This window comes from Haematobia irritans, chromosome 4, assembly GCF_050003625.1.
Source record: "Haematobia irritans isolate KBUSLIRL chromosome 4, ASM5000362v1, whole genome shotgun sequence".
NCBI lineage: Eukaryota > Metazoa > Arthropoda > Insecta > Diptera > Muscidae > Haematobia > Haematobia irritans.
The window spans coordinates 89,258,357-89,286,066 of record NC_134400.1 but is presented as its reverse complement, the minus strand read 5'-3'; the positions used below and the strand labels follow the sequence as shown (position 1 = coordinate 89,286,066).

General features: G+C 28.9%; 1 protein-coding gene across 2 annotated transcripts in view; it reads left to right on the top strand.

The window, feature by feature from the left end:
* Tet (Ten-Eleven Translocation (TET) family protein) overlaps positions 1–27,710 on the top strand; it is a 372,036-nt gene that overhangs the window by 28,539 nt on the left and 315,787 nt on the right. For both annotated transcript variants that reach the window (XM_075307683.1, XM_075307682.1), the window contains exon 3: positions 851–868. In XM_075307683.1, the coding sequence (XP_075163798.1) occupies positions 851–868 (18 nt within the window). The remainder of the gene's footprint in view (positions 1–850; positions 869–27,710) is intronic.

Genomic DNA, 27,710 nt, shown 5'->3' with positions numbered 1-27,710 from the left:
CCATATAAACCGATCCCCAGATTTGGCTTTCGGAGCCTCTAAGAGAAGCAAATTTCATCCGATCCGGTAGAAATTTGGTACGTGGTGTTAGTATATGGTCTCTAACAACCATGCAGGAATTGGTCCATATCGGTCCATAGTTATATGTAGCCCTCATATAAACCGATCCCCAGATTTGACCTTCGGAGCCCCTTGGAAGAGCAAAATTCACCCGATCCGGTTGAAATTTGGTACGTGGTGAAATTTGGTACATTGCGCTAGTATTTGGGCGCTATCAACCATGCCAAAGTTGGTCTATATGGGTCTATAGTTTTATATAGCCGATCCCCAAAAATAATCTACCAAAATTTTATTTCTATAGAAAATTTTCACAAAATTTTATTTCTTTAGAAAATTTGGTCAAAATTTTATTTCTATAGAAAATTATTATACAAAATTTTGTCCAGATTTTATTTCTATAAACAATTTTGTAAAAATTTTATTTCTATAGAAAATTTTTGTCAAACGGAATTATGTACGAATTTAATCGGCCTTTTATTGTTTAGCGCAACCCAAGTAATTCGATTGTGGATGACAGTCTTTAGTACAAGTTTCTATGCAATCCATGGTGAAGGGTACATAAGATTCGGCCTGGCCGAACTTACGGCCATATATACATGTTTTTAATTAAACTGATCTTTATAGTAAGGAAAGCTTTGTGTAGCCTTTTTTATTAAGCCAATTTGTTGTTTTTTTTCAGTGTATCTGTCAATATTATAAAGCAAATTTCTATATTTATGCTATGTTTAATTTAATGTGGCCAAATTTTTAATAATTTATTTTTCTTTTGTTTCTTTCATTGTCTTTGCAGGAACCCAAAGCCAAACAAGTATGTATTAAATTTCCTCTACTATAATTTTTTCTGCTTTTTTTCAAGTGATATTTTACAAAAAAAGAAAACAGAACAGAAATAAAAATAAAATATAAACCAAGAAAAGATGTACAATAATACAAAAAAAAAACTGACAGAAGCGGGAAGAATAACAACAAAACCAATTAAAACATGACATTTCATTGTAGCATGGCAGCAGGTAAACTTTACACTCAAAATACGGACACACACATACGCACCAACACACTCTTATTCTTACTCATATTAAGGACATAAATGGAATCTCTACTTCAAGTTTGTTTGTTTATAAGGATCTACGTATGGGTGTGTTTGTGTGTGAGTATGTGTGTGTGAATGTGTATGGGGCAGGTGTTTCTTTTCGGTTTGTTTTGTTTTCATTACTCTACGGATTCAGTTGAAGGGAAGAACTTTGGATTTTTGTACACTTGGTTCGTTTCTCCCGTTTGCGTCTTAATGCCATGGTAAACTTGAAATCTCATACAAAACGATAAGAAGAACGCAGCGCAAGGAAACAAGGAATGCAAACATCTTTGACATGAAAAGTTCAGTAACCTTTTTTGCCTTGGTATTTTGCATTTTTTTATTTATTTTCGTCCATTCATTATTCTCTTATAACATATTTCATTTTGACTACTGTATTCTTCAATGGTGTTATAATATTTTGGTATTCTTCTTCCCCTATGGAAAGATTCATCATCTAAACTAAGCAATTGTAAGTCATCTTGCCATAATAGAGGCCTAGGCATGGTAAAAAATCTGCATTTTTTTGGGAATTTGCAGGCACCTTTTGCTGAAGTTACCACTTTCAGCAAAAGGTGCCAGGGAAGGGGAAATTCTACTAGGAACTCGTTTATTTCGTTTTATTTTAGGTTCTCATGGACTACTGTCCTTACATTTCACTTCCATATGGGAAGTTGACAAAATATATGATTATCATGGTCTGCTTGACTGCTGTCGGACTGATTGAAATTGAAATTGGAAAAATTACCTAGTGTAACAATGTTCACCCATTCACGGGTACTTTTATTGTTGTAAATTAAATAATAAGCAAAAATCTCTTGTGTCTGCACAAATTGTACGTGTTTTGTGTAATGCAGCAATATTTCGAAATGGATGATAGTGCTGATCATGATGATTATGATGGTGATGCTGATGAAAATGTATGGTTAGTACAGATAGACTTCGGGTTCAGAGATTACAATTCCATGGAATATTGAATAGCTCGTATAAATATAAATAACCCAGCAAACAAAATGTCGTTAAAAAAAAACTATGAAAATATTCTTTTCGACCAGAAAGTAGTACACACCGGAGAACGCCTGCGATCTACCGCAACCGACCAGTGTATTTAGTAAACACCAATATTTGCAATCTTAAATCACCAATTGGTAAAAAAATTTCAACCGCCAATATCCAATGCAACCGACGACTGTCGGTGTTTGTTAGTATGAGTGTTGGTCTCTCGAAAACACCGTAGTAAAGCAATCACACAAAATGGCAGTGATGCCAATTTGGTGCTTTTAGCACCAAATTTAGTGCTTTTTGATTTCCAAAAACCACCAAATTGCCTTTTTAGTGCCTTTTCAAAAAAACCACCAACTTGGTGCTTTTTGGCATTTTCATTTAGTGCTTTTGTTGCTTTTTCCACGTTGAACAGTACTAAGTTTAATTGGCGATATCTTCTCACACAAAAATTCGGATTCGACTTTCAAAAGCTTAAGAAACTCAACTATATTGCCAACTAGAGAATTTTATTGTTATGAAGGTGCTATTGATTCTTTTTTAATCAATATTTTAGGGTATTCTTTAGAAATGTCAAAGGACGAGTGACGAATTTCTGAACTTGATAAATATGTCATTAAAAACGTTTGTATTAAATTCACAAATCACTTATAACTGAAATAAGAAATAGACTCCCTCCAAATATTAATATTTTCAAATTTAATGTCGAAAAATGCTTTTCTCGTCTGAAAAAATTATTGTGAAATTTGAAAGACATTACAATAGAGGTTCATACCCCCATGTTCTGGTTTACAAATTCGCAAAACGCAAAATTTTGCATTTTCAATAACTTTTGAACCATTCCAGGTTTGTTCCAGTTAACTTTCTTATCAATAAGAACTATTTATACAAATTTTGTATTAGATATGGTTCAGAAAATAGAGGTTGAGAAACAAATTAGAACTGCGTGAAATTAAAAAAACATAAGTTGGAAGTTTTTTTTGTTTGTTTAGTAGAGCATTGAATTTTAACGGGCTTTAGTAGTTTTTGTGGTGAAAGGTGGTATATTAAAATTTATAATATATTTTTAATGCTTTTTGCCCTTCGGCAGTTGGCATTTCTGCAAATTGGTTACCCATATCTCAGCATTTTGGTATTCTCTTAGTACGTACTCTCTCAATTCTCTTGAGCTAATGCCAAATGCTGGTAATTGTTGTTGTTGAGTGCAATCCTGGGATGGAAAATGCAGTACTATAGTACTTTTTTCAATACTTTTTCACCCCGGTCAGTACCGTAGTACCCCTGCAAATGATTTAGTACCTTTTGTGTAGTACCTTTGGAGTCGATATCAGATTTATGGTACAATAGCTTTGACAAAATATTTTAATATTTTGAGAAAGTCTTTATCAACCTTATTTGCTAATAGTCTTTTACAAATATGGCAAAACAGACATGTTCATGTGGGAAGAAAATCTCGATTTTGTAAAAGACATAGTCAAAAACAGGATTTTATTAAACTTCAAGAATGTTTTAGTCGAAAAAAGAATGCGATTCTATATTATCGATTTTTTATTTCGGTAGAAAATGTTGTCAAAATTTTATTTCTATATAGAATTTTTGCAAAATTTTATTTGTATAGAAAATTTTGTCAAAATTTTATTTCAATTGAAAATTTTGTAAAAATTTTGTTTCAATTGAAAATTTTGTAAAAATTTTATTTCTATAAGAAATTTTTGCAAAATTCTACTTCCAAAGAAAAAATTTTGCAAAATTTTATTTCTATAGAGAAAAATTTGCAAAATTTTATTTCTATAGAAAATTTTGTCAAAATTTTATTTTCTTTAAAATTCAGTCTATCGGAGCTCTTGACAATAATCTTCCAGTGAACTTTTTGTTGAAATTTCGTAAAAAATACCTTTCCGCTCAAAACATACCTTTTTTGTACTTTCTTAAAAATTGTATTTTCCATCCCTGGTGCAATCACACTTAAGTGCCACACTCGTTTTTTGTTTACCGAGCGTCGTTGCAGTTCTCTGGTATAGAAAAAGCTTCATTATGAAATCGGTCACTAAATTTGAGCCATTGAAACAAACACGTTAATATAATGAATTTTTTCGTTATTTTAACGCATTTTCTGTTTAACAAGGGAACGATTCATACTATTAACGAAATTATTCATTGTTTTAAGGAATATGTTTCGTTGTAGATATGAAAAATTAACTTTGGCTCAATATTACTACAATTTTTTATATAAAAAATGAATATTACATAGCACGGAAGTTATCTATTTAAGCTTTAGTTCTTCAGATGTGAGGCGGCTTTCGTATTTCGGATTTGAAAAAAAAAACACTTACAAAACGATTTTTTCCTAAGTGGCTACAGGGTGGCTGATACAAAGTAAAGCTTTCTTATATATATTTTTTTAATATTATTTTTCAAAAACAAATGTCGGAAATAACATCAAATTGTAGAATCAGTTTAGAATTGTTCGAATTGGCTAACTTTGACTCGAAACTTAGGCCTTCCAACTTGCGACAAAGCCCTCACATGCTGCACGAAAGTGGCTCTGCAGCATTTTGACCCATATCCAGCGCCGTCTTGGGATGGTGGGACAATCTAACTCTTCAAAAAACCCAATGATTGAGATCTGAAAATTCTGGTGGCCATTAAGCAGAAGAAAGAAGTAAAGAGATTTCTTTTCAAGCCATTCGTAGTTCCGCGTGTTGAGTATGATGGTACTGTGTGCTGTTGGAATGGAATGGTCTGTTCATCTACCAAGGGCTTCAATGCCGTTAGGCATTTATTTGACTCCATGGTCTATGAATTTGAGCGCTGAACGTCCATCGGTCGTTACCGCGCTTCCCCCCGATATCATCGACAGCGCTTGATTTCTGATGGCCACTGGAAGGTGTAAGTTTTCTGTGGACCTCATTGGCAAGTAAACTATAGTAAACCAACTTGGAATGTCTTCTCACTGGAGAAACCAAAATTCGGTAACTGCCCACATTCGTGCAAGCGAAGCAACTCCTTGAGTCTTTCAAGTTAAACTTTTATTGTGAATCAATTGCTCATTTTCTAATTTTTTTTATAGAATATTTAGCCAGTGTTTCCATTGTATCAGTATTTTTCAGCGGTGATACTTTTGTGCCATAATATCGTAAGGCCATATTGTTTTTTCTATTTTGTCATGTTGGTTGTGTAACTTTTTAATTACTTTTTTTTGCAAATTAAATCACGTTAAAGTTACAGATGTGCCCTGTCCTACACTCCGAATACTTCTATTACCTTGTGTACTTTTGCATTTTCGTATCATCGTTTTTCTTAATGTAAGTATGCACCATGTAACGCGAGTGAAACTTTTTGTGGAACTTTTGGGATACTTTCAAATTCTGAGACAATCTAATTATGTCCCTCTGCCTTGCTATTTGTCTGCACTGAAAACCAAGCTTATTCAATTCCAAAGATTTTGTATTTACTTCAACAATCTAGGTATTGATTCCGCGAGATTTCAAATGTGCGTGAATGGGCCTAAATGAAATATGTCGGGCGTCAGCGTGAGTGAGAAATAAAATCGGTTCGTAAATGTTCTTTAGTAAAAGTTTTGCAAATTCATTTGCTCATGATCTAACAACACACCCGCAAAAAACTAACGTTCCAGCTAAAGATTTAGATCTTGCTCATATGGTAATCAAATCTTTTATTTTAATAATTTATTTAAAAATTTGTTCGTTTCGTGAAAGCGCTTCAGCGTTCTGTTTTTTCATCTTTTGTGCACCCATAAAAAATCATGAACGGCCTGTCCGATTAGAAACGATCCGTTCATAAAAGTGAATGACGCCTACGTCATACGGAAAACAGACGATGACAGTGAAAATGTAATGGTTACGACATTATAATCAGGCATACATGATTTAAATTTTAAGCTATAAAGATCCATAATTGTTTTATTATCGTATTTTTTTTTTATAAAATTTTCTGAAATACTAAAAAATGTGAAAAGTTTTTGCGCATTTTTTTTAAAATCCTGCACAGTAACATTGTAATGCATACTAATTTACACCTTTTTTATTTTTACACTAAAGTTACATTACAAATTAAGCATTTTCAAATGAATAAATCTAAAAATGCTTGCGCTACCGTAACCAGAACCTGGATTGTCTGCTCCATACGCGTAAAAAGTTGCCTAGGCACATTGCAGCACCGACTGAGCTTTGATTTTTTGTGAACGTTTCCGTTTCATTTTGTTACCGTCCGTTCACGATTTTGAAAAGTATTTTTTTCTATTAGTGTAATTGTGTAAAATGACAAGCAAACAAAAAAATTCTTTCCTCCCAGAAGAAATTTTACACCAACGCAGATCGTTTAAATTTTTCGCGAACAAAATTTTTGTATTAGAAAAATAGATTGCAAATAAACAGAATTAAAAAAAAAATTGTTTAGAAGAAAAAACCATAGTACAATATTTTTATGATAAAAGTTGTCCAGTTTGTTTTATAACCACAAAAAGCCTTCTATTGTGAGTTCAAACATCCATTTAAGCTTCTCGTTTTTTTCTGAATTACACCGATTTTTAAAATACAAATTCTTCACTTTCAATTTCAGACCAAAAACAAACGGAATCTCATAGTACAATCAAATGGCCTCTAATCTTTTCAATATCGATGTAGCCTCGACTAACAGTATAAGTTTGAGTACAGTTTTACGGGCATCACGTTTATTTATCGTCTATATAAGAACTTTAGGTTTAAGGACAAAATGTTTCATATGTTTTTTTTTTTTTTGATAAAATACTAAATTAAATTAATTAAAAGTTACCCGATAAATTATTCTAGTACAAGTAGTAGATAGGTTTGAACAAATATTATTCAGTACTCCGGTTGTTTTTTTATTTGAAATTATTACCATGTGTACTACTATTCCGGTCTCGTTTAATTTAACCGTACATTTCGTTCATTTACTACTTTTACTACCAGTAAAGTAAGGGAAAGCAATTTAAAATAAAAATAAATAAAATATAAATATAAATGAAAATAAATTACAATAAATAAAATTAAATGATGGTTAAACTTAAATTTAAAGAAATTAAATTGCAATTCAAATTTAAATAAAATAAATTTAATTAATTAAAATGAAGTTTAAATTTAAGTAAATTTAATTTAAAAAATATAAAAAATGATTAAAAATAAAATAATTTAAATGAAAATCAATTAAATTAAATTAAATCTAGTTAAATATAAATCAATTAAATTAAAATTAAACTTAAATCGAAATAAAATAAATGTAATTCATATTCAGAAAAAAACTAAAATAAATTAAATTAGGTTTAAATTTAAATAAATTTAAATCATTTACTTAATAGTACTGTTAGATCCATTAAATTAAATTTGTAAAATTAATTTCTAAAGTAAATGATTTAAATATAAAAATAAACTAATGAAAGAATTAAAATGAAAATAAAATAAATTAAACCAAATTAAAAAAATATTAAATTAAAAAGTAATATTTAATTTAAAATTTGTATTTAAATTAAACTCAATTAAATTAAAGTTATTTAAACATAAATTTAATTAAACTAATTTCAAACTTAAATCGAAACAAAATAAATATAATTCAAATTCAGAAAAAAACTAAAATAAATTAAATTAGGTTTACATTTAAATACATTTAAATCATTTACTTAATAGTATTGTTAGATGAATTAAATTAAATTTGTAAAACTAATTTCTAAAGTAAATGATTTAAATATAAAAATAAACTAATGAAAGAATTAAAATGAAAATAAAATAAATTAAACCAAATTAAAAAAAAATTAAATTGAAAAGTAATATTTAATTTAAAATTTGTATTTAAATTAAACTCAATTAAAGTTGAAGTCAGTTAAATATAAAATCAATTAAATTAATTTTAAACTTAAATCGAAATAAAATAAATGTAATTCATGTTCAGAAAAAAACTAAAATAAATTAAATTAGGTTTAAATTTAAATAAATTTAAATCATTTACTTAATAGTACTGTTAGATAAATTAAATTTGTAAAACTAATTTCTAAAATAAATGATTTAAATATAAAAATAAAATAATAAATTAATTAAAATGAAAATAAAATAAATTAAACCAAATTAAAAAAAAATAAATTAAAAAGTAATATTAAATAATCAATATTAAATTTAAAATTTTTATTTAAATTAAACTCAATTAAATTAAAGTTATTTAAATATAAATTTAATTAAACTAATTTCAAACTTAAATCGAAACAAAATAAATATAATTCAAATTCAGAAAAAAACTAAAATAAATTAAATTAGGTTTACATTTAAATAAATTTAAATCATTTACTTAATACTAATGTTAGACAAATTAAATTAAATTTGTAAAATTAATTTCTAAAGTAAATGATTTAAATATAAAAATTAAATAAAGAAATAATTAAAATGAAAATAAAATAAATTAAAAAAAAAATTGAAATTAAAAAAAAAGTAATATTAAATAATCAATATAAAATTTAAAATTTTTATTTAAATTAAACTCAATTAAATGTTATGAGAATTAAGTTCAATATTTAGTGTGACGTCCACACATTTACTTTTTCTAATGTGTTTGCTATTAGTCTCCGTATTTAGTTACGTTCAAATATATATTTTTTTTTACATTTTAGGACTATTTCAAAATGCAATTAATTACGAATATATAAAATACTAATTTTTACTTATTATTCATATTACATTATTCATTTTAAATATTGCAGTTTCTATTTTTTTTTCTTCAAATTAAAATTTTCTAAATACCTAATAGTTTAAAAAAATAAAATTAAAAATAGAAAAGTACATTGTAGTCATAGCATATGCTTAGTTTAATGAGACTTTAAAATAATAAAACAAGTATTTAAATACAAAAATAAATAATCATTTCAATCAATGTGGGGAAAAGACACTGGTGTTGTGTTCGTCTGGCATAGACCTCGCGATTTTTTCTTATCTATAACAAATCTAAAATTTGAAAATGTTACGAAAATGTTCGTTCTACACACAGCGATGAAAATGTTCCATTCAAACAATGAAAATGTTCAAAAATGCATAACAGTAACGAAAAAGTTCATCGTATTCATGAAAAAGTTCATCGTATTTATGAAAAAGTTCATGACGTTGGCTCAGTTTTAATGACAAATTTCATTAACATTACAAAGCCTTTTCTGCCAGTTATGGAGGAGGCCACCCCCTCCTCCCTGTCTTGATTTAAAAATTTCCCTATTATGCGTTCAAGAACTTGCCATGTATTCCTAGAATATTTCTAGGACTTGGTGGCATTAATACGAAAAACACACATTCAAAAGAGTCGGGACGGAGGGAAGGCTCTCTCATATCCTCAGCTTTCAGGATCTTGCCGGAGATTTCTAGTATGTTAAGTTTATTTTGTTATTCCTAATGTGGAAAATGGGGGTTTCATTTTTAGCCACAAATATTTCAGAAAATTTTAGTAACATTTCGTTAAGAGTGATACGATCGGACCCTTGGTGAGCTATATCGAAACAAAGACCCATATCCAAACTTAGTGGTTATCTATTTAATGGTATTGCATTTAACGAGACCTATCTGTAGTCTTCCGACTTCAATTTGGTGGCATTTTGGTGTTACAACAACAGCTTCCGAAACTGTCACTGGGTCTGTCTCCTACTGCTACTGCTGCTGCTGCTGTCGCTACTGCTGCTACTTGTGATTGCTGCTGGCATGTGATGATGGTATAAAACGATGATTATAGAATTCATTTAGACTGACTGCAGTTCATAACTGTCAGTTATTTAAACAAAATGGATGGAATATTGAATGAATGAAGAATCTGTAAACGGGTGAATGAATGAATGGATAAATGGCTATGGTTTTGAATTGAATATGAATTTTGTCCATTTCATTTTTGTTTTTTTTTTTTCAATCTTAGAATGTCTGCATGCACATCCAAAAGCATGGTTCACTATGTGCAATGACACAAAACCTACGGCAAATGATTGTTATGCGTTGTTAAATGATGGTAATTTGTGACATCCTTTTTAAAGAGAAGAATAAACCATATATTTTATTTTTATTTTGTTTTTTTTTTTATGATTGAAAGTGTTAAATCCACAAAAAAAATCCATATATGGTGAAAAGTATAGACATGCCGGTAGACAAAACAATGAGCGTATATAGTTAGCATCGATCCTACTAAAAAATAAATTCTTCAACAATGGATTCGGAGAATTCGTTTATTTAACTTGCTAAAGCTGCATATTTTAAATACCAATGTTTTATTCAAAGTATATTTCTGAAAAATATTTTCTCCGTATAGGTCATTTTTCATTTTTTTTATTTTTTTCCTCATTTCATTTTGAAAAAAAAATCAAAAAACAAATTTTGCGAATATATGATTTGTTTTATTCTAAATATATTTTTGAAAATTTTTCTCATTGTAGACCATTTCAATTTTTTTATATCCTCCACCATAGGATGGGGGTATATTAACTTAGTCATTCCGTTTGTAACACATCGAAATATTGGCCTAAGACCCCATAAAGTATAGATATTCTATGTTGTGGTGAAATTCTGAGTCGATCTAAGCATGTCCGTCAGTCTTTGGAAATCACACAAACTTCCGAACGAAACAAGCTATAGACTTCAAACTAGGCACAATTATTTGTTATTGATGTACGTCGGACGGTATTGAAAATGGGCCATATCGGACCACGTTTACGTATAGCCCCCATATAAAACGTTTCCCAGATTTGACTTCCGGAGCCTCTTGGAGGAGCAAATTTCATCCGATATGTTTGAAATTTGGTACGTAATGTTAGTATATGGTCTCTAGCAACCATGTAAAAATTGGATCATATCGGTCCATAATTATATATAGCCCCCATATAAACCGATCCCCACACCCTCACAAAGAATCGCTTCTGTAACATATACTCCCAAACATATTTTGCTTCAAGCATATACATTTTTGGGTATTGCCCAAACATTTATATGTTTGATCTCTACCAATATATGATATGTTTGAAAGCATATTGGTCTAAACAATATATGTTTGGGTAGTCTAAGTTCCAAACATTTTGTATTTTTGCATCCAAATTCAATAATGTTGTCTTCTTAATAATGTTGTCTTCTTTTATTATTTATTTGTCTTCTTTTATTTATTTATTTATATATTTACAATCATAACGAATTATAAAAATAAACAGGTAATATAGGTGCTAACAACATAGGTTTTCGTCCTGAATGCTCAAAATTTTGTTTCTGCCCAATTGTATATTAGGTTAGGTTAAAGTGGCAGCCCGATTAAGATTCAGGCTCACTTAGACTATTCAGTCCATTGTGATACCACATTAACTAAAAGTACCTATTACATATGGGCACTTCTAGTTTTAACCGCTGAACCTTCTTGATTATTTTTCTTTGTTGAACCAACCAGATTGTTCCAAAAACATTAGCAGACTGCTTAAGTTAACGTTTTCCAGATCCGCCAGTAATCTGAAGCTATATGCTCCTAAAAGTTGCTTGCGCTTTACACAAAATACAGGACACTCACACAAGAGGTGTTTAATTGATTCTTTTTCCTCCGCATGATGACAGCTCATACAATAGTCATTATACTTCGCGCCAATAGTTTTTGCAAAATCTCCTATCTGGCAGCGACCCGTTATAGCAGATATCAGGAGTGATATCTGACGTCTCGAGAACATTAGCATATCTAGTGTGCGGTTTAAGTTGAAATGGGGCCATATTTGCTTGGTGTCGTTACAACTCTTGCAATTCTCCCATCGAACATTTGCCATCATAACAGCCTTCTCACGCAGCATGAGCTTGCAGGTAGCTAGGGGCATACCAACAAATTCTAGTTCCCCTGGAATATGTAAGGTAGTCCCTAGCCTTGCCAACTCATCGGCTTCGCAGTTCCCCGGTATGTTCCTATGGCCAGGCACCCATATTAGGTGAATATTGTACTGCTCAGCCATCTCATTGAGAGATTTGCGGCAATCGATGGCCGTTTTCGAGTTGAGGAACACAGAGTCCAAGGATTTTATTGCAGGTTGACTGTCTGAGTATATATTAATGCCAATATTTGTTGGAACATTACTTCTCAGCCAATTCGCCACCTCTCTTATTGCTAATATTTCAGCCGGAAAAACACTACAGTGATTAGGTAATCTTTTCGCTATTTGAAGTTCCAAATCATTAGAATATACTCCGAAACCCACTTGTCCATCCAATTTGGAGCCATCAGTGTAGAAATCTATATATTCTTTATTCCCCGGGGTCTGTGTGCACCACGCCTCACTGTTGGGGATTAGAGTCTCAAACAAACAAATTGTATATTCCCCGACATCTTTCTCACTTCCACGAGATTTGTTAGTTCTTAGCACCTTTTTCTGTAATACAAACATTGTAGAAGAAATTATTCAATTTTATGATTTTTTTATTTTAATTTTACCTTTTGTCGGACGGGGATTCGAACAGCGGACCACACAGTTTGTAAGGATCAAAGAAGTAGCTGATCAATTGCCCAAGGAAAAATAAAATGTTAATTTTGTAATAACAAGCAACAACCACCAACTTAATTCAATATCGCTCCCTGTTAAATAGCGCTCCAAGCTACTAAACACATATATGTTTATAGGCTATTTCTAAATTAATATATGTTTGCATCCAAGCATATTATATTTACAAACATTTTATGTCCCAAACATAATATGTTCTAACATATTAACATATATGTCCCAAACATGTTATGCTAGTTTATGAACATAATATGCTTGCACTCAAAAATATTGTGTTTAAAAATTTGTGTTCCAAACATATAATGTTTATAGCCAAACATATGAAAAACAGTCTTTTTCATCCGTGCAGATTTGACCTCCGGAGCCTATTGGAGGAACGAAATTCATCCGATTTCGGAATTACCACATTCCTCATCAGCATCCTCTACTTGCAGCAAAACTAACATATTAACCAATTATCAGAATAAATTCAGACAATTCTTTAAACCTAACAATGAACCACACTTGAACCTTCCGAAAAGAGGTTTTGCATGATAGCCGACTTATGCCGAAATAAATTCGTACAAATATATCTCTTTTCCTATGCCACTGTCAAATCATCGATTTAAGTGCAGTTGGCTGGGTTTATTTTGAGCGTGCTTCCTCTTTTTATACCCTCCACCATAGGAGGGGGGTATATTAACTTTGTCATTCCGTTCGTAACACATCGAAATATTGATCTAAGACCCCATAAAGTATATATATTCTGGGTCGTGGGGAAATTCTGAGTCGGTCTGAGCATGTCCGTCCGTCCGTCCATCCGTCCGTCTGTTGAAATCACGCTAACTTCCGAACGAAACAAGCTATCGACTTGAAACTTGGCACAAGTAGTTGTTATTGACGTAGGTCGGATGGTATTGCAAATGGGCCATATCGGTCCACTTTTACGTATAGCCCCCATATAAACGGACCCCCAAATTTGGCTTGCGAGGCCTCTAAGAGAAGCAAATTTCATCCGATCCGGCTGAAATTTGGTACATGGTGTTAGTATATGGTCTCTAACAACCATGCAAAAATTGGTCCACATCGGTCCATAATTATATATAGACCCCATATAAACCGATCCCCCGATTTGGCTTGCGGAGCCTCTAAGAGAAACAAATTTCATCCGATCCGCCTGAAATTTGGTACATGGTGTTAGTATATGGTCTCTAACAACCATGCAAAAATTGGTCCACATCGGTCCATAATTATATATAGACCCCATATAAACCGATCCCCCGATTTGGCTTACAAAGCCTCTAAGAGAAACAAATTTCATCCGATCCGGCTGAAATTTGGTACATGATGTTAGTATATGGTCTCTAATAACCATGCAAAAATTGGTCCATATCGGTCCATAATTATATATAGCCCCCATATAAACCGATCACCAGATTTGACCTCCGGAGCCTTTTGTAAGCAAAATTCATCTGATTCAGTTGAAATTTGGTACGTGATGTTAATATATGGCCTCAAACACCCATGCAAAAATTGGTCGATATCGGTCCATAATTATATATAGCCCCCATATAAACCGATCCCCAGATTTGACCTTCGGAGCCCTTGGAAGAGCAAAATTCGTCCGATTCGTTTGAAATTTGGTACGTGATGTTAGTATATGGTATCCAACAACCATGCAGGAATTGGTTCATATCAGTCCATAATTATATATAACCCCCATATAAACCGATCCCCAGATTTGACCTCCGGTGCCTTTTGGAGAAGCAAAATTCATCCGATCTGGTTGAAATTTGGTACGTGGTGGTAGTATAATATTTAAAAACCATGCCAAAAGTGGTCCATATCAGTCCATAAATTTATAGCCCCCATATAAACCGTTCCCGAGATTTGGTTTTGGAACCTCTTGGAGGAGCAAATTTCATCCGAGTGAGTTGAAATTTGTGGATGACAGTCTTTCGTAGAAGTTTCTACGCAATCCATGGTGGAGGGTGCATAAGATTCGGCCTGGCCGAACTTACGGCCGTATATACTTGTTTTCATTCGTTTTGTTTTGTTATTGTGGGTTTTGTTCTTTAAGCATTGTTGTTGTTTTTTGATTTCAGCTTAAAACCATGCGTTGACTAAACTACAATTGCAGCTTAACCAACAGAGGAAAAGAATGTTTGTCAAATTTATTTTGGCAAAGCCCTATAGACTGCAAGATGGTTGGGTGGATGCACGTTTCGGAATTACCACATTCCTCATCAGTTAATTTAATAACGATTTTTCTTAAATCAAAAATATTTTGCTTTACCTTAAGCAAAATTTTCCTCAGTTCAAGGACATATGACTTTAATGGGGGGGGGGACGCAAATTTCGCTGATTTGTGTCCAAAATTTAATAAATTTGAAGCAAAGATTATAAATTTTCTTCTAATTTAAAATTTCATTAATTTAAAGAAATATGTTCTTAATACTGTGTAAATTGCGTGCCCTAAAATTCAGGTTGCATAATCTTTCAAATTAGGTAAATATTTTTTCGGTGTATATTTAGGCTATATTTCATACAATTTCAATATATCAAGCAATTGAAAGATATTTTATATAAATCAACAATTATTTTCTTTACATTAAAGAAGTATTGACCTTAACTGAAACGATAAAACGAAAATTTCACAGATGAATATGCAGAAGAAGTAAAATTTTAAAACCGAAACTATAAATTTTATTTGAAATTGAAATGTTCTTATTCTAAAGAAATTTGGCTTTATTGATCAATTACTACCCTTAAATTATAGATGACTTATAGATGACCTATGGGAACACTATTTTTTTCTTCAGTGTAACTTAAAAAAGCATAGCATATTCTAAAAGAGCCTATTTAGAAATATAATTAGCCAAAAATGGCCATACGCCATACGAGGCTAATATGACATTTTTTCTTTATTGTGAACTGATTTTTTACAAAAAAAATAATACACACATTTCTCCCAGTGTAATCCACCTGGCAATCATTTGTTCTTCTTGTCAACAAGGTCGTTATTTTCTCATGAGCTTGTCCCATAAAGGGCTGCCTGCATGGCAACAACTTCAACTGAACATAGAGGAGGAAACAATTAGCAAATGTTAGTGGTCTTTCTCACTGCTCGGCATTTGGACGAAAACTCACTACAGGATTCCAACTTTATAATAGAGAGAGAGGGGAATCTAAATGCAGATAGTTCATATAAGATATGAAAATAGCTGGCTGAATCAATTTATGTGTTTAAACCCTTTTCTATTCTACCTAGATCGACTTCTTTATCAGCCATGCATGAATGATTGGCCAAAAGGTGTAACTTGGTCGTAGTTTTTTAAGAGGAAGTAGTAGGTCTCTTGACCGGGGAAACCCCATTGGTGGTGTGGTATTAAACAAAGCATAACACATAACAGTTCAACAGAGAATAGATAGGGGAAAGAGCAACAGCTAACAAAAAACTCCAATGGTAACTTGAACAACCTTCGAAAAAAACGATATGAGAAAAAAATGCAATAACTGCAGCGGAAAAATTCCCTATGCATCACTGGGGACAAGTGTCCTATATTGAGGCTCTTGGCAACATGTGAACAAAAATTGAAATGCAATTTTCCATGCAGTCAACTGTCATAAGCAATGAATCCTGCCAAAGGATAGCAGGGACTATATACTCGTACACTCTCTCGGCAATTTCAATTTCATATTTTTTCCCCCCCTTTATCATAATCAATTGGGCTATGGAAAGTACCCCGACCATTTTATTTTCATAGAATCTTCTGTCAATATCCAATTTGGTTTTAATTAAAAGACCTTTTAGCCATCACAATGACAGTTGTTAGCAAAGACAATAAACTTGAGGAAGATAGGAAATTGGCTTGCGTCATACCAAATGTTGCATTTACCATGTTAGTTCCATACATGTTCGTAATTTTTTTATTTGTTTTTCGTTTTTATTTTTTAAATGAAAAACTTAATTTTCCTAATGAAATAATGTTAAATTTTAGGCAACAACAAAAAAACTATATTTTCCCGTTTAAGGAAATTTATTTCGTGCACTTAATTTCTTTTTATTTGCATTTTAATGCTATGACAATACTTGTCGTATACGCGTTTGGTTCGAGTATGAAACTAACACGGTAAATGGTTTGATCTCCTCAGTAGCCAATTTCCTATCTTCCTCAAGTTTATTGTTTTTGGTTGTTAGTTTTTCTCCATATTTTTTTTTTCGTTATTGTTTTTTGTTACATTCCAATATTTATTGTTGGTTTTTGTTTAAGGGCATAAATATGCAAATTGTAAATAAATGTACAATTTCAAAACTAAAACAACAATAAAAAAAATAAAACCACCTTTTATATGGAACAAGTCAATTGATATGCTTTGTTTTTTTTTTTTCTTTTCTTTTTTTTAAGGAATTTTTTGTAATTATGCAAATTATGGAAATAATAAAAACTATGCAAAGAATATTCATTCAAACCCTTATGCGCACACAAGAGAATTATTAGTTAGTGCATATGACCCTGTCTAGTCGATTGATGAACATTTTTGAATAATTTATGGCGTTTAATTTTATAGGAAATGATTTTTTTTTTTTTTTCAAATTAAAAATGACACTACAATTCTATCAATTATAAACTGTTTAATGAAATCCCAATGCCAATATTATTTTTGCCATAATCAAAAGATATTTAAAAAATTGTTACACTGACAAAAAAAATACCTACATAATGCAGATTAGGACATAAATTTCTTTAATACAAAAAATTTTAGTTAAAAGAATTTTTAAGAAATTTATTTCAAAAATGTCCATTAATGTTCCACTGACCAAAAAATGGCGTTTAGGGGAAAAAAATTAACCCACAAAATTGAAATAATTTGTTTTTAAATTAATACATTTTAATTAAAGGATTTTTGTATCTTGGAAAAAAAATTAGAGAGTATATTAATGTTACACTGAAAAAAATACATATAAAAATGAGGATTAGAGCAAACAATGTATCCACAGTTTTAAAATGAATTCCATTAAAATAAATAAATTTTAATTGAAATAATTTTTAAAATAACGATTTTCGAATATTTAAATTTTTTATCTTAAAAACCGTTAAAAAAATTATTAGAAATATTATTTTGTTTCTATAATCATAAGGAATTTAAATAAATGTTATACTGACAAAAAAATATCTAAGTAATAATAACATTTTTAGAACATAAAATTTACCCACAATATTAAAACAAATTTCTTTATAATAAAGAAATTTATTAACCGAATATTTAAAATATTTATCTAAAAAATTGTCTTTGGAAAATTTCTTCCTTTCATAAGAGTGATATATCTTTGAGGTACATATTATCACGGCTGCTAAAAAAAGAAAAATCTTTCCTTTTATTCATAAAAAATCGTCATAATCGGCAATGTAAATAATATTAATAGAAAGTATATTTTTTGGTTAGAACCAAAAGTAGTTATTTCATAAAAAAAAAAAACAGAAATTAATGTTTTTGATGATTTATCAGATATTTATGTCTCTACGTGTTTTTTTTTTTTGTACTTTACTATAATATTATTATAATTAAATAATGGTATTAAAATAACTTGAGTTATTTTAATTTTGGGTAATCTTTTGAATCATTCTACAACGAGCTTTAAATTTTAGTTTTGTTAAAGTTTACCTGACTAAAAATTCGTTCCACGTTTGCTGTGTAGAATTTTGACTAAACTTGTCAGAATTTTGACTAATCTAAAAAAAAAAAACAAAAACAAAATGAAATCGCCACATTTTATTTGTGAAATTTTTTCCATAAAATTTTCGAATTTATTTCCATATTTTCACAAATTTCGCCAAAATTTAAAATTGAAAATAAATTTAAAATTTAATTCCCTCGGCTAAATTGACAACCTTGCAAATGATTGTCGTTTATGTGAACATATATATTCGCAGATAAAAATATCTCCAAAATATGTTCAAGCAAAAATTTATTGAAGTTTAAAACCACATCAATTAAAAATAAATTTTAAGAGTATTGGAAACTACTCTATACAGGTATTTCGAAAGTGCTCCTGGAAAAATGTTTGACACTCATTTTGGGCAAATATTTGCCTAGTGTGACCATACCCTAAGTTTTTTCCCCATCATGACATTTTTAAGCTAGTATATCTTGTTTTTGTTCATTGCGATTTTATGCCCTCCACCATAGGAAGGGGGTATATTAATTTTGTCATTCCGTTTGTAACACATCAAAATTCTGAGTCGATCTGAGCATGTCCGTCCGTCCGCCCGTCCGTCTGTTGAAATCACGCTAACTTCCGAACGAAACAAGCTATCGACTTGAAACTTGGCACAAGTAGTTGTTATTATTGTAGGTCAGATGGTATTGCAAATGGGCCATATCGGTCCACTTTTACGTATAGCCTCCATATAAACGGACCCCCAAATTTGGCTTGCAGACCCTCTAAGAGAAGCAAATTTCATCCGATCCGGCTGAAATTTGGTACATGATGTTAGTATATGGTCTTTAACAACCATGCAAAAATTGGTCCACATCGGTCAATAATTAGATATAGCCCCCATATAAACCGATCCCCCGATTTGGCCTGCGGAGCCTTCAAGAGAAGCAAATTTCATCCGATCCGGCTGAAATTTGGTACATGGTGTTAGTATATGGTATCTAATGACCATGCAAAAAAGTGTCCACATCGGTCAATAATTAGATATAGCCCCCATATAAACCGATCCCCAGATTTGACCTTCGGAGCCCTTGGAAGAGCAAAATTCGTCCGATTCGGTTGAAATTTGGTACATGATGTTAGTATATGGTATCCAACAACCATGCAGGAATTGGTTCATATCAGTCCATAATTATATATAACCCCCATATAAACCGATCCCCAGATTTGACCTCCGGTACCTTTTGGAGAAGCAAAATTCATCCGATCTGGTTGAAATTTGGTACGTGGTGGTAGTATATGATATTTAACAACCATGCCAAAAGTGCTCCATATCAGTCCCGATCCCGAAATTTGGTTTTGGAGCCTCTTGGAGGAGCAAATTTCATCCGAGTCAGTTGAAATTTGCTACATTGTGCTAGTATCTGGCCGTTAACAACTATGCCTAATTAGGTCCATATCGGTCTATAGTTATATATATAGCCCCCAGATAAATCGATTCCCAATCACACAAAAATTGGTCCATATCAAGTTCATAATTGTATATAGCCCCCATATAAGCGACCCCCAAATTTCAATTCTGGCTCCCTACGTACCGTGCAAAAGTCCATATCGATACGTAATTATTTGTAGACTTACCTACACATACCATTTTTGTCTAATATATACCACGTATGGACTAACTCACAATTTAGAAAACGATTTAAGATCCCAAAACCCAAATAATTCGATTGTGGATGACAGTCTTTCGTAGAAGTTTCTACGCTATCCATGGTGGAGGGTACATAAGATTCGGCCTGGCCAAACTTACGGCCATATATACTTGTTTTGTTCTGCTTTTCCTTCTTTCTATTTGATTTCATAGTTCCTTTTATCTGATGTGCTCAAAAGTCATGTATCGTACATACACTGGTAACAATTTTTTCAATTTTTTCAATTTCTTCAACCACAAAATTAATTAGAAATAAAAAATATTTTCTATTAATAAATTAATTAATTTCTTCGACACTTTCAAATAATTTTCAATTAGTTCAATTAAAAATTTAATTAATGTTGGACGCAAAACTCAATTAATTTTTTTGATAAAGGCTAACAATTACACATTGAATTATTTTATATTTAAGCTAAAATTCAATTAACTAATGCATAGTGATTATTTACGAATAATGTTTTTTCATTTGGAAATATTTATTTTTTTTTTTTTTTGATTGGAATAATTAATAGTTTAATTAAAAATGTAAAACTATTCAAACATTTTCTTAGTTGACTCTATTTTTTAATTTGATTAGAAAATTAATTGTATGAGAATATTTTTTAATTATTGAGAATTCATCTTCAATCAATTTTTTAATTGGATATATTTTGGAGATATTTTTTCTGTGTTTATTTATTTATAATTATTTTACCTTTACATAAAAAGCATTTTCTTAAAATATTATAAGAGTTCATTGTTGTTGTTCTATTTTTGAAAAAAAAAACTCCTTAGTTTATAGGAATTCTTTACTAATATTGTATAAAATTTTGTATCCCCAAATTTAGCTTGAATAATTTTTCATATTAGATATTTTCTTCTGTGTCCTTTATCATTGAATAATATCAATTTATTCAAAAATCTGCCTATTTATTTGGATTTTTATTCAATTTACTATAACTTTGACAAAGTTGATTGGCCACATTTTACTTTCATTTACAAAATGTAATTTTCCCAATTGTTTTTCAATGTAAATCTCAAAATCATTCCTATCTTTGATTGTTGCTTAAAATGTAGCTTTTGATGTTATTCCTATTTGCCATATATTGTTGTTAGAACTTTCTTTAAAAAAATCCAATAGAATTGAATTCAAGGCATATTTCCTTATTATATTTTCCTTTTCTATATTCTCTTATATTGAGATATACAATAAAATAACAAAAATTTGATTTAGAATCCCGCCAGATATTTTCATGTATTGATATCGAGTTTGTCATATTTACACACTTGCTAGCAATTCATGGCCTTTCGTTTTTCATGTTTCCTTCACTTAAAAGGGAAAATATCTTGTGAATGCTTAAAATCCAATTTAAATAAAGTCGTCGAATCGGCCGCTTTTCACTTTAGAATTTAAAGGTTAAAATATAAATTATTTTTCCTTGAGTTGTTGCTTTTTTTTTCAAACAATTTTCATTCAATTTGTTTTGCTTTATATATTGGTGTTTTTCATTGGGAAGGAGAGGGGAGAAGAATTATGGGTTGGGGTGTGAAAAATGGGCCTTTTTGTTGGAAATCTATATCACTTTATGCAATGAAAACGAAGAGCGTTAATTATAAGGATGTTGTCTTTACTTTTAAGACCAAATTTATTTTAGGACATGCAGTTTACGCACCGAATTGCGATAATAAAGAAATTTCTCTAAAATAAAGAAATTTCTTTAAAATAAAGAAATTTTAATTGCGTCTATTCTAGTAGAGCCTATAAGGCCCCTATGTTAGAGATCCCTTAGCATTTCGCCAATGAAATTATATGCGGGTGTAGTAGATATATAAGCTAGTGTATGATGAGAAAACACTCCAAGTCATTGCATTATTATCATCATCCCTTAAAGTTGTAAATCGAAAAAAAACGAAACTTACTTCAGAGTTTTATGGGTATTTTTTTTTTTTGCTTGCTTCACTGCTACTTTTTCTGGAGTAACAACAGCAAGGCAAAGCAACGTCATCATCTTCAGCAACACCATTCTCATCATTTTTAGAAAACAAGTCATAGTCGTTGGCAATATTTTTTAGGGGTAGTTTTGCCGTTGTATTCTATTCTCTTCTTGTGTTTTTTTTTTGCTTCTTAAAGTGAAAACAACACCATCAACTTAAAAATTTATATAGAAAATGCGCAAAAAAAAGTTGGAAAAATATAAAAATTCCAAAAAAAAACGAACGAACGTTGATCAAATCAAAAAATAAAGCAAGTGAGAAATGAGAAAAGCTTCACAATATTGTACTGGGCTACGTATTACTATTGTGAAGTAGTTACACCATACTTTATGCCACCACAACTTACCAAGTAAGGCAACAGGAAGCACTTTTGTAACAGAACCTTACACAGAAGCCAACAAAAACAAATTTGTTCACTGCTGCTGCTGAAAAAAAAACTCAGGCCAAATTAAGTTTCTTAGCTATGGCATTGCTCTCTGCTTGGCACTTCGTATTTAAGCATATGCAATAAAATGACTCACTAACAGGAAAGGCTTTGTAGCATTAACAGGAAAGGCTTTGTAGCATTAACGAAAGTTTTCTTTAAACTTTGGCCAATGAAACAATTTCATAAATACAATGAAACTGTTGCGTTATTATTATTTTCTGCCTTAAACAATGAATTGGTTCATTTTTTTAATGAGAATGCTCATTTTTCGAATGAAATGGATCTGGCTCATCGTCAATAGAATATTGCGTTTTGTATACGGACTTCGTAGGTTTGATCATGTCAGTGACTATGTTAAGGAATTCCTTGGATGTAATTTTGAACAATATGTTTCATTGCGTAAATTGATTTTTTTCTATAAGGCTATTCAGAGATCGTTACCCGCGGATTTACTTTCGAAATTTATTTTCTCCCACTGTGTTAGGAACCCACAGATTAACATACCTCATATTTCCTGTTCTACATTCGAGAGATCGTACATAGTGTCCGTTGTCCGTAGAATTTGGAATTCTCTCCCGATAACACTCAGATGCTTCAACTTTACTGTTTACCAATTTAAGCAATTATTGTTACAGAGTTTTCTGAATGAAGAATTTATAGAAGAATAAATTTATTAATAAAGATGTCTGTCATTGCCAATGGTAGTTATCCTTATTTTCTGGAATAAGTATTGGTGAATATTATTTGAACCTTTAGCCATATTTTTATTACTATTTTTTTACTTTTTAGTTTTATTTTTATTATTTGCTTTATTTTTGCTTATTTCATTTGCACTTATATAGTCTACATTTTTCTAAAAATTCATTCATATTGTTATTTAATTAAATAGTAAATTTATTTTAGATTTAATATAATTAATAAGTTATAGAAGCAATGCGCTATTATTGGTCTTTCTGGCTAATTGTATTGTCGTAAATAAATAAAACAAAAATAAAATAAAATAAATTAGTCGACTTTGGTCTCACCAAACCTAACCTACTACACTTTAATATATCAAAAATTTCCTTAATACTTTGAAGAGCTTAAATGATAAAGTAAAGTTTTCTAATCTTTACCGGTTAGGGTATATCAATTTATCTTATTGATATTTGCTTACAAGGAGATTTTTATTTTATTTCAATTTCAGCTTCATTACAAATGCATTTTATATTTTTTTTATTTTAGTATAGTTTCTTAATTAAACAAAGTTATATAGTACACAAAAAGAAGTATTTTCTTGTTATATGATAATAATCCCTGTATGAGAATTTTTAGGATTTGAGCATTTCATATCAATGTTTCTTTCGTAATGATCCTTTAACCACAATCTTCAGTTTTTGTTTTTATTTGCCCCATTTGAAAGAAAAGGGGTAAATATAAAATGCATATACGTACAATATATTGGCAAACAACTAAATAATGTATGTATAGGCCCGAAAAAAGGCAAAAAATAACAAGAAGATGTTTTGCAAACAACATGCAATCATATGCTAAGAGCACAGGAACCCTAACGAAATATTGTGAAGTTTACTGTGTTTTTTATTTTATTTTGGGTAAAATGAAGTGTTTCATATGTTTCCCCTTGCAATTAGATTTCACAAAAGATGTTGACAAGACTTCTTTCGGCAACATAAGTACATGTGACATATCAAAATAATATATATTTATATGGGAAAGTCCATAGCACATTGAAAGATAAGAGAGCTACAGTGAAAATAAATCCTCAGAAAATTATTTCGTTTATTATTATTTTTTTTTAGACTAACCCCCGATACAATTTTGCCAATGCAAACAAATCCACTATTCAATAAAAATATCGTAGGAGTTTTATCAAAAATCGATAAAGAAATCAACTATTCAACAATTATACTAGAGGTCTGCACAATGCTATTTGTATATGCAGAGTACACGTGTATTTGCTACATGAGTGCATCTATTTGAGAGAGTCGCAAAACAACTGGTACACATTTTGATGAACATCAAAAGCTACGAGTAACTTCTTGTTGCTACTCTGATGTCTTCACCACCAACAAACACATATTCCTCTTATTGAAGTGTACTCAGAGTGATCACGTCGAGTACATTGCTAGAGTACTACATGTACAACATGCAGTTTGAGAAATAGAAATAACATTTATTCTCCATTCTATATGGTTTCTGGGCTAACGTTAAGGTTGTTCTCTTTCTTAAGTACTTACATTTTTATTGTTCCTTTTTTTCGGAACAGATATTGTTTCGGATAAGTACTCGTTGGTATTTGATAAGCAAGTGTTCTCTTCACATCACTACTTGCGCTCTGATAGAAAGAGTGTGTATGTACCATATTCGACAGCGAATTGCATAGATGTAGTGAAAGTTATTCGATGCAGACCTCTATTTTACGAGTATACTGTACAAAGATTATAGAAGAGGAAGATGGGAGATTGGCTACTGAGCACATCAAACCATTTACCACATTAGTTTCATACTCGAACCAAACGCGTATACGACAAGTATTGACATAGCATTAAAATGCAAATAAAAAGAAATTAAGAGCACGAAATAAATTTCCATAAAGGGGAAAATGTAATTTTGTTGTTGTTGTTTTATTAAGAAAAGTAAATGTTTCATTTAAAAAATAAAAACAACTAAAAGATTACAAACATGTATTAACTAATCTGGTAAATGCAACATTTGGTAAGACGCAAGCCAATCTCCCATCTTCCTCGAATCTATAATCTTTGATACTGTAGTACATTCGTCAGTTTAATATTGTAAACAAAAAATTTTTCCAATTTGATGAAAATGTCGTAAAGCTTTTATCACTTTATACGTAGTTAATCTCAAGTATCACAAAACAGTGTATAATCTTTGTCGAGGTGAAATTTTGATTCTATATAGTCTATAACCATTCGTCTGCTCAAATCACCTTAATTTAAACAAAATTCAAAGGAATCATTTGATAAGGATTATCCCACATTTACACACACACACATATGTACAGATATTCAATTATGTGAAAATATATTTAAGAACAACTAAAGAAAGAAAAACAAAATGTTTAGAAAATCATAAGAACCCTTTTGTGAAATATTAAAATCATACTGACATTGTCATGGTGTCAGTTATACGACAGTTAACTCAGCCACAACATCATCAAATGCCCTAGCTCAGATGATATTTTTTACAAGAACAAAAAAAAAGAGAATAACAAATGAAATAAAAATACTTTTAAAATAAATAATAAAAATTCTCTTTGTTACGAGTGCAATAGGATTTATGTAAATATTTGTGCACTAGTAAATCTACGTATTTGAGGCTACCAAATATGAATGCTGTATTACTGAGTATTCAATTCACATCAGTAGCAAAGAGAAATCTATGCGTATCTTGTAGACTCTATTGTTGAAACTATAAAGGACATCATTGAACTGCATATAAAGGTTTCTACTACTACTAGCCTTCATACGGGGAGCCCGGAAATATTCAGTCAATTGATTTAAATGTAAATGCAAAATAAATTAAAATAAACTATAATTAAATTAAATTAAATTAAATTAAATTAAATTAAATTAAATTAAATTAAATTAAATTAAATTAAATTAAATTAAATTAAATTAAATTAAATTAAATTAAATTAAATTAAATTAAATTAAATTAAATTAAATTAAATTAAATTAAATTAAATTAAATTAAATTAAATTAAATTAAATTAAATTAAATTAAATTAAATTAAATTAAATTAAATTAAATTAAATTAAATTAAATTAAATTAAATTAAATTAAATTAAATTAAATTAAATTAAATTAAATTAAATTAAATTAAATTAAATTAAATTAAATTAAATTAAATTAAATTAAATTAAATTAAATTAAATTAAATTAAATTAAATTAAATTAAATTAAATTAAATTAAATTAAATTAAATTAAATTAAATTGAATTAAATTACATTAAATTAAATTAAATTAAATTAAATTAAATTATATTATATTATATTAAATTAAATTAAATTAAATAAATTAAATTAAATTAAATTAAATTAAATTAAATTAAATTAAATTAAATTAAATTAAATTAAATTAAATTAAATTAAATTAAATTAAATTAAATTAAATTAAATTAAATTAAATTAAATTAAATTAAATTAAATTAAATTAAATTAAATTAAATTAAATTAAATTAAATTAAATTAAATTAAATTAAATTAAATTAAATTAAATTAAATTAAATTAAATTAAATTAAATTAAATTAAATTAAATTAAATTAAATTAAATTAAATTAAATTAAATTAAATTAAATTAAATTAAATTAAATTAAATTAAATTAAATTAAATTAAATTAAATTAAATTAAATTAAATTAAATTAAATTAAATTAAATTAAATTAAATTAAATTAAATTAAATTAAATTAAATTAAATTAAATTAAATTAAATTAAATTAAATTAAATTAAATTAAATTAAATTAATTAAATTAAATTAAATTAAATTAAATTAAATTAAATTAAATTAAATTAAATTAAATTAAATTAAATTAAATTAAATTAAATTAAATTAAATTAAATTAAATTAAATTAAATTAAATTAAATTAAATTAAATTAAATTAAATTAAATTAAATTAAATTAAATTAAATTAAATTAAATTAAATTAAATTAAATTAAATTAAATTAAATTAAATTAAATTAAATTAAATTAAATTAAATTAAATTAAATTAAATTAAATTAAATTAAATTAAATTAAATTAAATTAAATTAAATTAAATTAAATTAAATTAAATTAAATTAAATTAAATTAAATTAAATTAAATTAAATTAAATTAAATTAAATTAAATTAAATTAAATTAAATTAAATTAAATTAAATTAAATTAAATTAAATTAAATTAAATTAAATTAAATTAAATTAAATTAAATTAAATTAAATTAAATTAAATTAAATTAAATTAAATTAAATTAAATTAAATTAAATTAAATTAAATTAAATTAAATTAAATTAAATTAAATTAAATTAAATTAAATTAAATTAAATTAAATTAAATTATATTAAATTAAATTAAATTAAATTAAATTAAATTAAATTAAATTAAATTAAATTAAATTAAATTAAATTAAATTAAATTAAATTAAATTAAATTAAGTTTAATTAAATTAAATTAAATTAAATTAAATTAAATTAAATTAAGAGCTAGAAAGGAAGAGAATGGGCCTACGCATTAAATGTTAAAGAACGGGCCACAAGATGAAAGAATGCACGAACGCCATGAAATGTTGCATTTTGCGACGCCAAAGCAACAGATCA